This window comes from Lynx canadensis, chromosome D1 (genome assembly GCF_007474595.2).
Source record: "Lynx canadensis isolate LIC74 chromosome D1, mLynCan4.pri.v2, whole genome shotgun sequence".
In the NCBI taxonomy this organism is placed as follows: domain Eukaryota; kingdom Metazoa; phylum Chordata; class Mammalia; order Carnivora; family Felidae; genus Lynx; species Lynx canadensis.
In genome coordinates this window covers 99,115,368-99,127,674 of record NC_044312.2, presented here as the reverse complement: position 1 = coordinate 99,127,674, position 12,307 = coordinate 99,115,368, and the positions used below count along the sequence as shown (strand labels likewise).

General features: G+C 49.9%; 1 protein-coding gene and 1 pseudogene across 1 annotated transcript; both read right to left on the bottom strand.

Moving 5' to 3' along the window:
- Window positions 1-503: 503 nt before the first annotated feature.
- LOC115525870 lies at window positions 504-3,923 on the bottom strand (annotated as a pseudogene).
- A 3,466-nt stretch (window positions 3,924-7,389) lies between these two features.
- Window positions 7,390-12,300, bottom strand: ZNF408 (zinc finger protein 408). The gene is made up of 5 exons (XM_030331003.1): window positions 11,847-12,300; window positions 11,269-11,546; window positions 10,563-10,624; window positions 10,065-10,324; window positions 7,390-8,970 (listed from the first exon to the last, which is right to left on the bottom strand). The coding sequence occupies exons 1-5, from the start codon at window positions 11,893-11,895 to the stop codon at window positions 7,442-7,444; spliced, it is 2,178 nt and encodes a 725-aa protein (XP_030186863.1). The 5' UTR covers window positions 11,896-12,300; the 3' UTR covers window positions 7,390-7,441.
- Between the last annotated feature and the right edge of the window lie 7 nt (window positions 12,301-12,307).

Sequence of the window (12,307 nt, the reverse complement as noted above, 5' to 3'; positions counted from 1 at the left end):
GGCAGAAAACCTTGGTTGTCTAAGCACTGGGAAGTAACTGAAGCTTTCTGCTTAGATTTGGTTCCTGCTTTCCCAGACTTATGCCTGGGTTTATGTGTCATGATGACGAATTCACACACCATGGTACCAGTGGCAAATCCAATTAGCAGGGAGAACTTTGCTGATGAGAACTTCATTTTGTTTTTTGTTTTTTTGTTTTTTGATGGGTGTTTCAGTAGCAAAATTTATTCCAAATATATACATCCTTCCTCTCCTTTTATCTAACAGTTGGTGGGGAGGGACAGTTCAGTAAAGAGTAGCAGGTGCTTTTCCAATAATAAGGTCTTGTTTGGGTTTCGTAAGAACTGGGTAAGAAATCATAGATCTATTCCACTATATTTTAGAAAAGTTTCTCACCTCTCCTAGACTACTTAAATATTATAGCTAAATATATACAAAATTTGCCATTTTAACCATTTAAGTAAGTTCAGTGGCATTAAGTACATTCACATTGTTGTGTATCACCACCATCTGTCTCTGGAACTTTTTCAGCATCCCCATCTGAAACTCTGTACCCATTGAACAATAATTCCCCCCTCCCCACTAGCCCTTGGTAATCACCATTCTATTCCTAGACTACTTTTTGACTCCGTTTCTCTTTCACTTACTAAAAGAGAGGGTCCATTGGTAACTATGGGATTGCTTCTATACATGCAGGCTTTCTTGCATATACGTGATTGAGTTTATTATTATAAAAAAGGGGAGAAAAAAATGGGGTTGAGCTAGGAAGGAGACAGCTGGAGAGGGATTTTCATAGAGGGCCTACAATCCACAGGCCTCAGCAGCCCTGCCATGGGTCTGCCCGATTCTTCAGGCATCAAGAAGTTGCTACTGCGAGCCATTTCCATGTTGTGGATCCACCAGCAGGTTTCATAGCTTCCCCTCTGTCGTCGGCGACAAGGCTTTTCATAGTACCGCCGTCGCTTAATGTCCTCAATGAGCCCATCCATGGTGAGAATTCCGTTTAGGGTCCTGTATGCACCTTCCATGTTTCCTTCCTGTACCATCACAGTCCTGGCAATGAACTTCAGATGTTTTGCCATAACCTTGGGATTTAAAGATTCACTCTGCAGGATCCCACGCCCTCTGGAACCAGCTGCCGGGACATGAACTTCATTTTGAAGAGTATGAGTCCTGACATCTTGTCATGGCAAATGCTGGACCCAACCAAAATGGCTCCCAGTTTGTCATCTGCATGGTTAAGATTGATGGGTTGGAATGGCAGGCATGGGCTCTTTGGCGAGGAGAGAGACAGCATGAATACTATGAAGGCCATGGGAGCTTTGGGTCCAGGAATGACAAGACCAGCAAGAAGACTCTAGGCCATTCTGATAAATTTGGTTTTGTGTTTGATCTGATCTACACCATTCCTTTTGTCCCTGCAAAACCACCCCCAGCTCTCAGAGCTTGTGATCTTTGGATTTGCTGCAATTCTTTGGATTCCGTATACCCCTTGTCTCCCTCTGATCTAGCTGGAGTCAGAGTTAAGTTTATCACTGTGAAGTAGATACTAAGCTACCCCTTCAAAGCACATCATAATGTTTGTGAAGCATTACAGTGCTTGCCACAAAGGAAGCGCCCAATAAATGCCACTGTTATACATGATGGTACAGGAAATACATGACGCTGCCTGTGAAGGGCTCTTCCTAAAATAGTGAAACTGAATTAAACGAACCTCTAGCTTTAATTACTAGTTTATAGGAAATATAGGTGATAAAAAGGAGTACCTTATGGTATCCAGTACCACAAGGAATGACGAACATTCACCAGGACAAATGGCTCCAGTTTCTCTGACAAATTCATGACACGGAAATAAATAGGGTGGGTTGGAGAGACTGTTCAGGATAATAGAAGCCAAGGAGAGACCTAACACCCAAATACACAAAAGGAATAGAGGGACCATGACTGGTTTAGACTTTTGAACCAAAGAACTGTAAAATGACTTTTCCTTGGACAAACAATAATAATACAGATTATTCAATGATATGAAAGAGTTACTAATTTATAAGTGTTATATGGACACGTGGTTATATCCTTTCAATCCCTATGACTTACAGTTATACAGAAGAACTTACGACAGATTAAACAATCATGGCAAAATGTTAGCAATCATTAAATCTGGGTGGTGAGGGGATTGGGTACATCATTCTTGTAAACTTTTAAACTTTTTGTGTTTCAAAATTTTCACAATGACAAGTCAACTTAATTCTTTAGTAAGTGGAGGCTGGTATTATTAAGTAGGTTCCAGTAGAGCAGCCTCTGTTTTCTTGGGTGAGAGAAGACCACACTTACCCCTTCCATTTTACAGAGATGATCGAGGGAGAGAATCCCCTCTGGGAAAGTAGCTCTGGAAGGATCCGAGAGTTCTGCCAGACCAGGGTGGCACCACCACGGGTGAGCACCGAAAGACCCAGCACATCCTTAGGCTTCAGGGTTCACTACCAGCTCCCCGGGTACCATGCAACTGAAGGTCCTTCTTGCTTCTCACCCCAAGCACATGCCTGCACATGTAAAGGGGATCGTGTTTCCCTCTAAGCACAAAGCGATGATGAGGGGTTGCGTTTCTCACAAGCTGGCGTCAAACAGAATCACGGGCAAGGCCAATGCTATGTTGTAAAGTGAAGCTCTGTAATCACTGAAAACAGTAAAATTATGTTTCAAGACAGAGAGTTTCAGAGCTGGAAAGAAGGTCAGATATCATTAAATCCAGATGTTTTGAAGCCTAGGGCTCTGGGCATATACTACAGGGTGACCTTGGCCTTTTGTGTATTTTTTTTTAAACCCTCAAAAATTGTAAATTTACCTTAAGACTAAAATATACATATTTTTTCCTTTTTGGCTGAAATTATGTCTTTTGAGGTGGCAAATTGCCTTGGTTTTTTTTTCCCCCTCAATCTGATCAGTGTTTAAAAATAAGTCAATTTCTATTTAATGAAAAGCCTTTAAAATTTGGGTCCATAGAAGAAGCTAGCAAAAGGGCTCAATGTTGGAGCCGAGATTGAGAAGCACTGATCTGGTCCAATTTCCCCAGGTCACTGTAAGGAAAGGGAGTCTCCTAGGTGGCAAGCTAATTGATCAAGGTTGTAGGGCTGGTGATGAGCCAGAACCCCTGCCTCTCAAGACCACTGTTCTTCACCTCGCATGACCTTCATCCCTTGACATTCTGCTAGAGTACAGCCTCACTGTTCTATGAAGCACGCCCACTGAACATGCACCTAAAGTACAGAACTACTGTGAGTGATGCTGACCTGCCCCAAAGAAGCAACACCTAAGGGAAACATGCAAGCACTTTAATCTCGTCTTCCAACCTAGGAAGGCTGATTACAATACTACTAACCAGCTATAATTTATTAACTGCTCACCATGTGCCGGGTACATAGTACTGATGAGGTAGGTACCATAAGTATCCCCGTTTTAGGGATGAGAAAACTGAGGCACAGAAAAGTCTACTTTGTCTGAGTTTATGCAGTTAGTCAAGAGCAGAGCCACAAGCCACACGTGAATCTGTCTAGAGATGGAACTCTTTACAGTCCATGATGCTTTGCATGGTTTGCAGGTCCCTAAACAGGACTCAAATTTTATTCTACTGTAAGATTTTCTCATACTATTCAAGTTGCAAATGGGGATAAAAGATCCTTTATCTCCTGCACCTTTGATTTTGGTTCAGCATCTATAGCTATAGACCCCACTCAGTTAAGCTTGCATCCAGGTGTAAGGTGCCCAAGCAACATTTTTGTAGCACCTTTGCCCACCTGGCTAGAAGCAGCATTCGAATTCAGCACTATATACACCAAACTGTTAAGTGACTTCATCTAGGGGTGCCTGGGTGGCTCAGTTGGTTGGGCATCTGACTCTTGATTTCGGCTTGGGTCATGATCTCACAGTTCACGGGTTCGAGCCTCACATCAGGCTCTGCACTGACAGTGCGGAGCCTGCTTGGGATTCTCTCTCTCAGAATAAATAAATATTTTTTAAAAAGATTATTTTTTAAAAAGTGACTTTATCTGGAAATGGAGGAAAGAAGTAGGGAATAAAGAGATGTCACCATTAGGATTACCAAGAATTATTTTGCCATCAGGGGAAAAGATTTCCCTAACGAGCATTATTCCAGTGATCCATCTTTTCAAGTAGTCACTGCATTTTAACTGGAAGAGCACTAAATTAGGGATTAGACCAGGGCCCTGTCCTTGTTCTGCTACAAACTGGTCTCAGGCCTTGACAAATGACTTGTCTCGAGGCCTCTGTTTCCTCATGTGTAACATGGGAGCTCAGACAGAGCTCTCTGATGCCCACTCTCCTCTTAACCACCAGTGTTGGCAGAGCAGAGGTTCCCACATCACGTACCTTTGGATGTATTGCCTTTGATCTGACGCTGCTCTGCATCACTAGAGACAGGCTTCATGGAGAGAAAAGTTCTCCATCTGTGTGGGGGATGTAGGTAGGGGGTGTGAGCATCCCAGGTTTTGGCCTAAGCATCCCAGGGGTGTGGGGTGACAGGCCTCTCCAGCAACCCAAACCATGCCCAATTTGCCCACACAGTCCACTACGAAGCGATGAGTATGTCCTTCCCTGCACAGGTTGGTATCGAGTGATGAGAAGGTCCCCAGAATACCTAAAAACACTGGGCAGACACTGACTGTTAAGCAGTCACCTGAATTGGCATGACCCTGCCTGAAGCAGGAGCTGGAAAATAGGACTACCAAGCCTCACTCAGGCTCCAAGAAAGAGTTGGCTGACTCAAAACTAAAATATTAGCTGCTACTTTTCAAGCCCTTGGACCGTGTGATCTTTCCCTCCACAGATTGCCTCGATTTCCTGCTATCCTCACTCCCCATGGATAATTTCAGAATGCGGCTTTATCAAGAAGTTATTCAGATTGGGCAGGTGCTGGGTAAATGCCAGTGGCAAAGCAGGAGACACGGGGCTGCCTGTGATGTTGTTGTCAAGTGCTGGGAAGCCAGAGAACACTCAACGTTTCAATCCTGGCTCTGCTGTTCACGGATTGTGTGATGTCGGCCAGCTACTTACCCTCTCCAACCCCTAGTTCTCCTCAGCTGTGACACAGGTCACAACACCTATTCTGCAGGACAGAAGAACGGAACAAGAATAGAAGTTCTTCCTGCCTCTCTTGCCACCTAAACAATCCACTGTGGTTTCCCACTGCCCTCACTCAGCTCCTCAGCGACCTCGCAAACCTCAACCCCCTCAACAGCAGTGGACATTCTTACTTTTTTCGTGAAATGCTTTTCTCTCCACTTCTGCTGACACATAATCTGCAGGGTTTTCTATCTGGTTGGACGCAGATTTCATGTCCCCCGCAGAGCCTTTCTCCTGCAAGTGAACCTGGGGGGCGGCGCCTCTCCCCTCTGCTCCCGCTACTCCCACAGCTTCCGTGCCCACCTTGTCACTAGTCTGCTGTGATTCCCTCTACGCAGACTTTCCTCCCCCGACTCTGCCGACTTCTGGCAGCTGGTTTGTGAGCTCTGCTGCAGGCGCTTTAGACTTGGTGCCTCCCCAACCAAAATCCTGTCTCGTTCCCATCCCAGTGCCACTTGACCTACTAACTCAGGAACGGGGCGTCAGCTCTCCCTTCTCCCCTCAGTTCATGAATTCTGTCCCTTCTCCCTCTCTGGCAACGTATCTGCCCAAAGTCCTCACCACGGCCTACAGTCCCCAGCCTGCCCTCACCCCTTTCCATCCTCTGCCTGGGCCGCTCTGCTCCTTGCTCTTGCTTGAACCCGCTGGGCCTTGCCAGTACTGTTCCCTCTGCCTGGAACCCAGCTCCTTCTACAGACATCAAGCTCGCTCACGCCTCTCCGCAGTTCAGGTTTCTGCTCCTGTTCGTGTTATTAGAAGCCTTCCCTGACCACCCTCTGTAAAATCACATTCCCCATCTTAACCTCTCCTCCCGCGTGACTTTTTTCCACTGCATTTACTATCATGTGGGATGTATTTGTTGTCTGCTGTGCTTCTCAGGATGTAACCCTGAGAGCAGGCTCTTTCTACACTACATCCCTAACTAGCATACATAAAGTGCACATAAACGTATGTGTCAGATAAATAATTCCATTTCTCTGCATTTCTACTGCTACCACCCCATTCCCCGCCACCTCAGCTGCCTCCTGATTTCCCTACAACCACACCTTGCCAGCCAATCCATTCCTCCAGCGGTCTCTTTAAACATAAATCTAGTCACGTCATTCCCCTCCTCAAAATCTTTCCAAGAGCTTCTCAATGTTTTGAGAATAAAGTCCCAACTCCTAAAGCAAGGCCTGCGTGACCTGGCCCTGCCCCCTTCCCTCTCTGCTGCAGCCACGCTGGTCTGTTGTTGATGTCACCGGACTCTCACTCCAGGGCTTTTTCACACACACAGCCCCCCGCACCCGCACTCTCTCTCGCACCCTCCCATCCACCAGATCACAGCAGTGCCAGGGTTAACAGCCTTACTCCAGCACTGGGCCAGGAGGGTCCGAGTCTCAGCTCTGCAGCCTAGCAGCCGTGCCACCTTGAGTAGGACACTTAAAGCTGCTTCCTCACTTGTAAGACCAGAATGCTACCACTACCGACCGCACAGGTTGCCACGAGGATCATATAAACTCAAAGAACTGGCCCACAATCAGGGTGGAGTGTTTATTTAACCATTATTATTCCTTGCAGACACTGTCCCCGATGCCCATCTGTAAAAGGCATCGCCTCAGTCTTGCTCACAGCTGTATCCCGGCACCCAGGGTGCTGGTTTATGGTCTATGCACATCAGGATGTGAGTCTGTGAGCAGACTCTTTCTTGGGTGGCCCAAGCCCACAGAAGGGTTCAGATCTGGCCCTAGCTGCCTCCAGTGAGTCTGGTGTCTATCAGCACAGAAAGAAAACCAACTTCACAGCCTCTAGATGGTGAAAAAGTTTGCCAAAACCACCTACAGCCTGAGTTAGAGGGAACTATGAGCTGAGCTCAGCCTCTGGCATTTTAACCCTCCAATCATTCCGTCTAGTTCTAGATGAAAGTGCCTGTCCCTCAGGGAGCTCGGGGGGGGGGGGGGGGGGGGGGGAGCAATGATGCCAGCACTAAGCACCCGGGCAGGGCAGTCCTGCTGCCAGCTCCCTGACTACCTCACTGGGTGGGGTCACTTCCATTGTGTTTAAAGAACAAGCACCCTGAGCAGTTCCTGGTGAAGGAGGTAGAACATGCTCTACCGGAAGGCAGTAAAAAGCTCTTAAATCTAGAACAGGTTTACCTTACGGTCTTGGGAAACAATGTGGTGGTCCATAAACAGGAAGGGAAATCCCTGACCTGCTTCTCAGAATAGACTAGACTCCCGTCAGGCAACCCAAAGAGAAAGACGCAGGCGCCCGGCAGCTAGAAAACACTAGCTTTATATAAAACTCTGTGAAGGAGGTGAGGGGGTCAGGTGCCCGTCTCCACCTCCACCACTTCTGCCCAGGCACTAAAGCCCATGTCCTTATGAATGAGCACCAGGCTGGAGGCGGGGCCTGGCTCCTCAGGCACCACAAAGCACTTCTCCTGGCTCCCAGAAATGGTGACCTCGAAGACGTCCCGGGCTGGGGAGACGTCCTGTTCGCTGCATGTATCTAGCAGTTCTGGCTCAGTCTGCACCAGTACCATGGTGGGCTCGGAAGCAGCAGGTGGCACACTGGGTGGGCTGGAGGGTGCCCCAGGCTGGTGACTGAGCTGGTGCCGCTTGAGGCTCTGGGGGAGGGTGTAGCCCATGCCACAGGTGGGACAGCGATAGGGCTTGTCGGCCAGGTGGGACTTGAGGTGGCGCCTCAGCTTGGTGGCCAGTGTGTAAGCACGGCCACACTGGGGGCACGGGAAGGGCCTCTCCCCTGAGTGCAGACGCTCATGAGCACGCAGCGTATGTGGGTCTCGGAGGGCCTTCCCACACACAGGGCACAAGTAGGCCTCCCCGGTGTGAGAGATAAGATGGCGCCGCAGCTCAGGCAGCTGCGGAAAGGCATCGGCACAGTGCGGGCAGCGGTAAGGACGCTCCCCCGTGTGCAGCCGCAAGTGACCACGCAGGGTGCCCCGCTGGCGGAACGCCCTGCCACAGTGTGGGCACAGGAAGGGCTTTTCTCCTGTGTGGAGTCGCATGTGGTTGCGCAGAGAGCCCTGGTTGGCCAGGGGGCGCCCACACACAGGGCACGGGCACGGGGCAGGGGCCGCCGGCACCTGGTGGGTCTTGCGATGTAGTCGCAGGGAGGGCCGGCGGGCAAAGGCCTTGCCACACTGGTCACAGGCAAAGGGCCTGGCACCTGAATGTACCACCTGGTGCTCTTTGAGGTCTCGCCGGGTGCCGTAGGCCTTGTCGCATTGTGGGCAAGGAAAGGGTCGCACTCCGCGGTGGCCCAGCATATGGGCTTTGAAGCTCTCCTCTGAGCTATAGCTCTTGCCACACTCAGTGCAAAGGAAGGGTTTGTGGCCTGTGTGCACGAACGCATGCTTCTTCAGGTGGCACAGCTGCAGGAAGGCTTTGCCACACTCCCCACACCGGTATCGTCGTCTCTGTTTTGGGGGGCTTCCTCCTGGGCCAGGAGGGCTCCGCAAGCATGCAGGGAGGCCGGCCTGTTGCTGCTCCCCAGCCTGCTGGGCCCTGAACTCCGAGGTCTTTGCTCTGGGTGGGCACTGCTCACTGGGGCCACATAACTTCTTGACCAGGTAAGCATGCAGGTGGGTGGCCCTGGCAGAAGACGAGGAACTGGCCTCACTACTCTCTGGGCCCTGCTGGGTAGTGGAGCTGCTCTGAGGTTCAGGTGACATCTGTGTCTGGGGTGGATCCTCCTCATCCATGCTGCCACCCCGAGGGAGCAGGCCAAGTGGTTGGCTCTCCTCAGGAAGTTGATCCTGGGTTTGAGGCTTAGGTCCGGGGCTTACCATATTCTCTGCCTGGATGCTGGGGGGTGACTGGTGACCGGGATCTGCAAGGCAAGAGTGGGGGCGCTGGGGTTAGTAGAAACTGTAGCAGGGGGTGGCAGTGGTGTCACTAGGAAATTCTAAGAATATGTGTCTCCTCCTACTCAGCCCCTGAACCTGAACTTCAGCAGGAGCAATGACACCACTCTCTTCCCTGGAACATGAACCATGTGCTCTGTTTATCTTCATGTTCAGTCTTAAGTGCCTCCTGGGGAAGCACTCTTGGGAACTCCAGTGCCCCAAACCTCTGGATAGTCTTAGAACAAGGCTCTCCTAGGGGCTCCTATTTTCCCTCTGGAGACGCACACTTAGGACGAATTAGGCCACCACCTCCTCGCCTTAGTTCATCTGAAAATAAAGGAACCTCTACACCCACCCCAGATAGAAGAAACATGAGAAATTGGAAACCTTATATAGAGCTTGCTGTCTTCATTGACATGACCTTACTATTCCAGAAAACTTACTCAGGAAGATAAAAGTTGCAAATATCAATACTATTCATTGTAAGGAAAAGACCCAATCACGCTGCAATAAAAGCATCAAGGGGCGCCTGGGTGGTTCGGTCGGTTAAGCGTCCGACTTCGGCTCAGGTCATGATCTCACGGTCCGTGAGTTCGAGCCCCGCGTCAGGCTCTGGGCTGACCGCTCAGAGCCTGGAGCCTGTTTCAGATTCTGTGTCTCCCTCTCTCTCTGCCCCTCCCCTGTTCATGCTCTGTCTCTCTCTGTCTCAAAAATAAATAAACGTTAAAAATAAATAAATAAATAAATAAATAAATAAATAAATAAAAGCATGAAATGATAGGTCACACCCCAAGACTCTCTGAGCCTTTTACTGAAAATTCTAGCCTTGTATCTACAAGTCCTAAGCCATTATGTCACGATCCTTATTCAATCTGATCAAGCCCTGTCCCATCTACACTGAAAGATCTACCAGACTTCAAAATTTCAGTAAATATCCAGGCTTTGCCCTTCCATCTCAGAGAAACTATTAAAAACTCTGTGATGCTCTCCTTTACCTCCCTGAGCCACAGCTTTGCCTTGTCATATCAAGGTTGATTTGGCGATAATTTCGGAAGCCAGCGTTGTATCTGACACATACCTGTCCGAGGTTCTGCTGCATCCTCCCCAGGGGAGTCCACTTCCTGCTGTGAAGCGGAGTCCACTTTGGTCACCGCAGCCATGGCTGCCTCTTCTTCTAGCCTGGGCTGGGTGGGGCTCAGGCCATCAGAGGGAGGCTGGGGCCACAGCAGCAACTCAAAGCCTGGCAGCACAACCCGGTACACCTGCAGATGGAGCTTCTCGTTGATCCGCACCAGGGCTACGTTTCCCTCACCTTCCAGCCTGCCCTGCTGCACCAGACTGCAAAGCAGAGGAAGAGCTAGCTCAGGAGACCCTCTTCAAGTGACCCTCCCTAAAGCCCCAGCTCCTGGGCAGTCTGAGTCCTAAAAGACCCCATGCCTTTGGAACACTCACTGCAAAAAAAAAAAAAAAAGAAAAATTGCTGGGTGGGGAATTACAGTGGGCTTCTGGTTCCAACTCATGCCGTAACAGAAAGCCTCAAAGGACCATCTTCACTACGTACTCTCCTGTAACTTACCTGATCCAGCCTGAACTCTGCTCACAAGCACACACGTCTCCCCATGGGCCTAGTGACACGTCCTGAAATAAACCAATAAGAGTCCTTCTCCCATGTGTTTGGGGAACCAGAATCGGGGGCGGGGGTGGGGGGGGGATGTAACCTCTCCTGAGACAGATCTAATATGAAGCCCCTGGAAGGTTAACGGTCTCTGATTCTTCCTCTACAGGACTGTGTTGTCTGATTTTTCATTCAGTAAAGACGAAAAGACTCTCCCCTCACCTCCCTCCCAATATGTGGAATATCACAAGTTGAATACATTACTGCCTTCCAGTGAGTGTGCCAAACAATAAAAAGTTGTAAGAGGTACATCAACTTTTCTTTACTTTTTAAGACTTACTATGCCATGAAACCCTTTACCCACACTGTTTCATCTATTGCTCCAAATAACCCTGGAAAGTTGGGGGGAAAAAAAAGGAAACAGCTATTTTTTAATTTTACAAATGAGTTAAATGAGGCATGCCATTTTATCCAGCTTTCGGCACTTTTTGCACCTTGATTCCTTAACTACTGCAAGTGAGGGGAAGAGGCAGTCCTGGAAAGAAGGGGCATAACCATCTCCTATCTCTTGAAATGCCCTGCTTCTTCTAACAAACTGAAGAGCTGTTTACAAATGGCTGAACCTCTTGCAGGATCTGTCACGGAGACACGTCTTATCTTTCAATACCTCCTCCAGCCGTAGTTTCACTCCTTCCTCCTTCTGCTTGGAGACAGACTCCTCTTCCAGAGGCCCCCAGAGCAGTCCCGGCTGCAGGGGCTCCCCGACACACCAGACCCCCAAACACGGTTCCTCGGCGAGTGAAGGGCCAAGGGCCAAGCCCCGGGGAAGGCTCTTTAGAGCGAGGAAGGCCCGGGTCGGCCCGGGCGGGAAATCTTTGAGGCCTCGAGCAAAGCCTTGTCCAGAAGGGATCCATCCTAATTCCGGGCCCAGGCGCGGGTCGGGGGCTGCAGGGAAATGGGAAGGCAGTAAGGGAGCCAGTCCAAAGGGTCATGAGGGTGGGGACAGATACGGGGGGAAACCGCAGGTCCAGCTAGGCCTCGGCAGTCTGAGGGATGTTAGAGCTCTAACGGAGCCCCTAGGAGGTTTGAGGGTATTCGAGGACTCTTAACCCCCCAGAGACATCTGAGGGCACCGGAGGATTCCAGGGTAGGGAGGAAAAGGGCCTGGGGGTAGAGAGTTGACCAGGGAACAGCAGGTCCATCTAAGGACGGGGCCGAGGGTCAGAGACGCCGCAGGTCACTAACCGCACTGCAGTCTCTCGCCCCCGGAGAGCAGCTCCTCTGCCTCCTCCATCCCTCCAGAAAAGCCTCCTTCCGCCGGAAGTGAGCGTCTTCTTCTCCGCTCCTCCCGGAAACAACCATTGGCTTCCAAATTTCCTGTCGGGAGAGAATCCGAAGAGTCTGACTCATTGGTGCACAGAACCGGGAGTTGGGGAATACCGGCGAGGCAAAACTCCGTCTGACAACAATAAGAACCACAGGATTCCAGCGAACCACTAGGGATTCGAGCTCCAGGGAAAGCGGAACTAATTGTTCCAATCACCTCCTTTTGGGAGGGACGGGTCGGACACTTATGCTGTCCCTCTCCCAGGCGGGCATTTAAGCCAGCACGTGCAGGAAAGTGGGAGGGGATCCTGGAAAGCCATGTTTGGACCTGGCAGCGAGCCGGAAGTGGGTTGGAGGTGTGGCGGAAGTGGTTGGGGAGT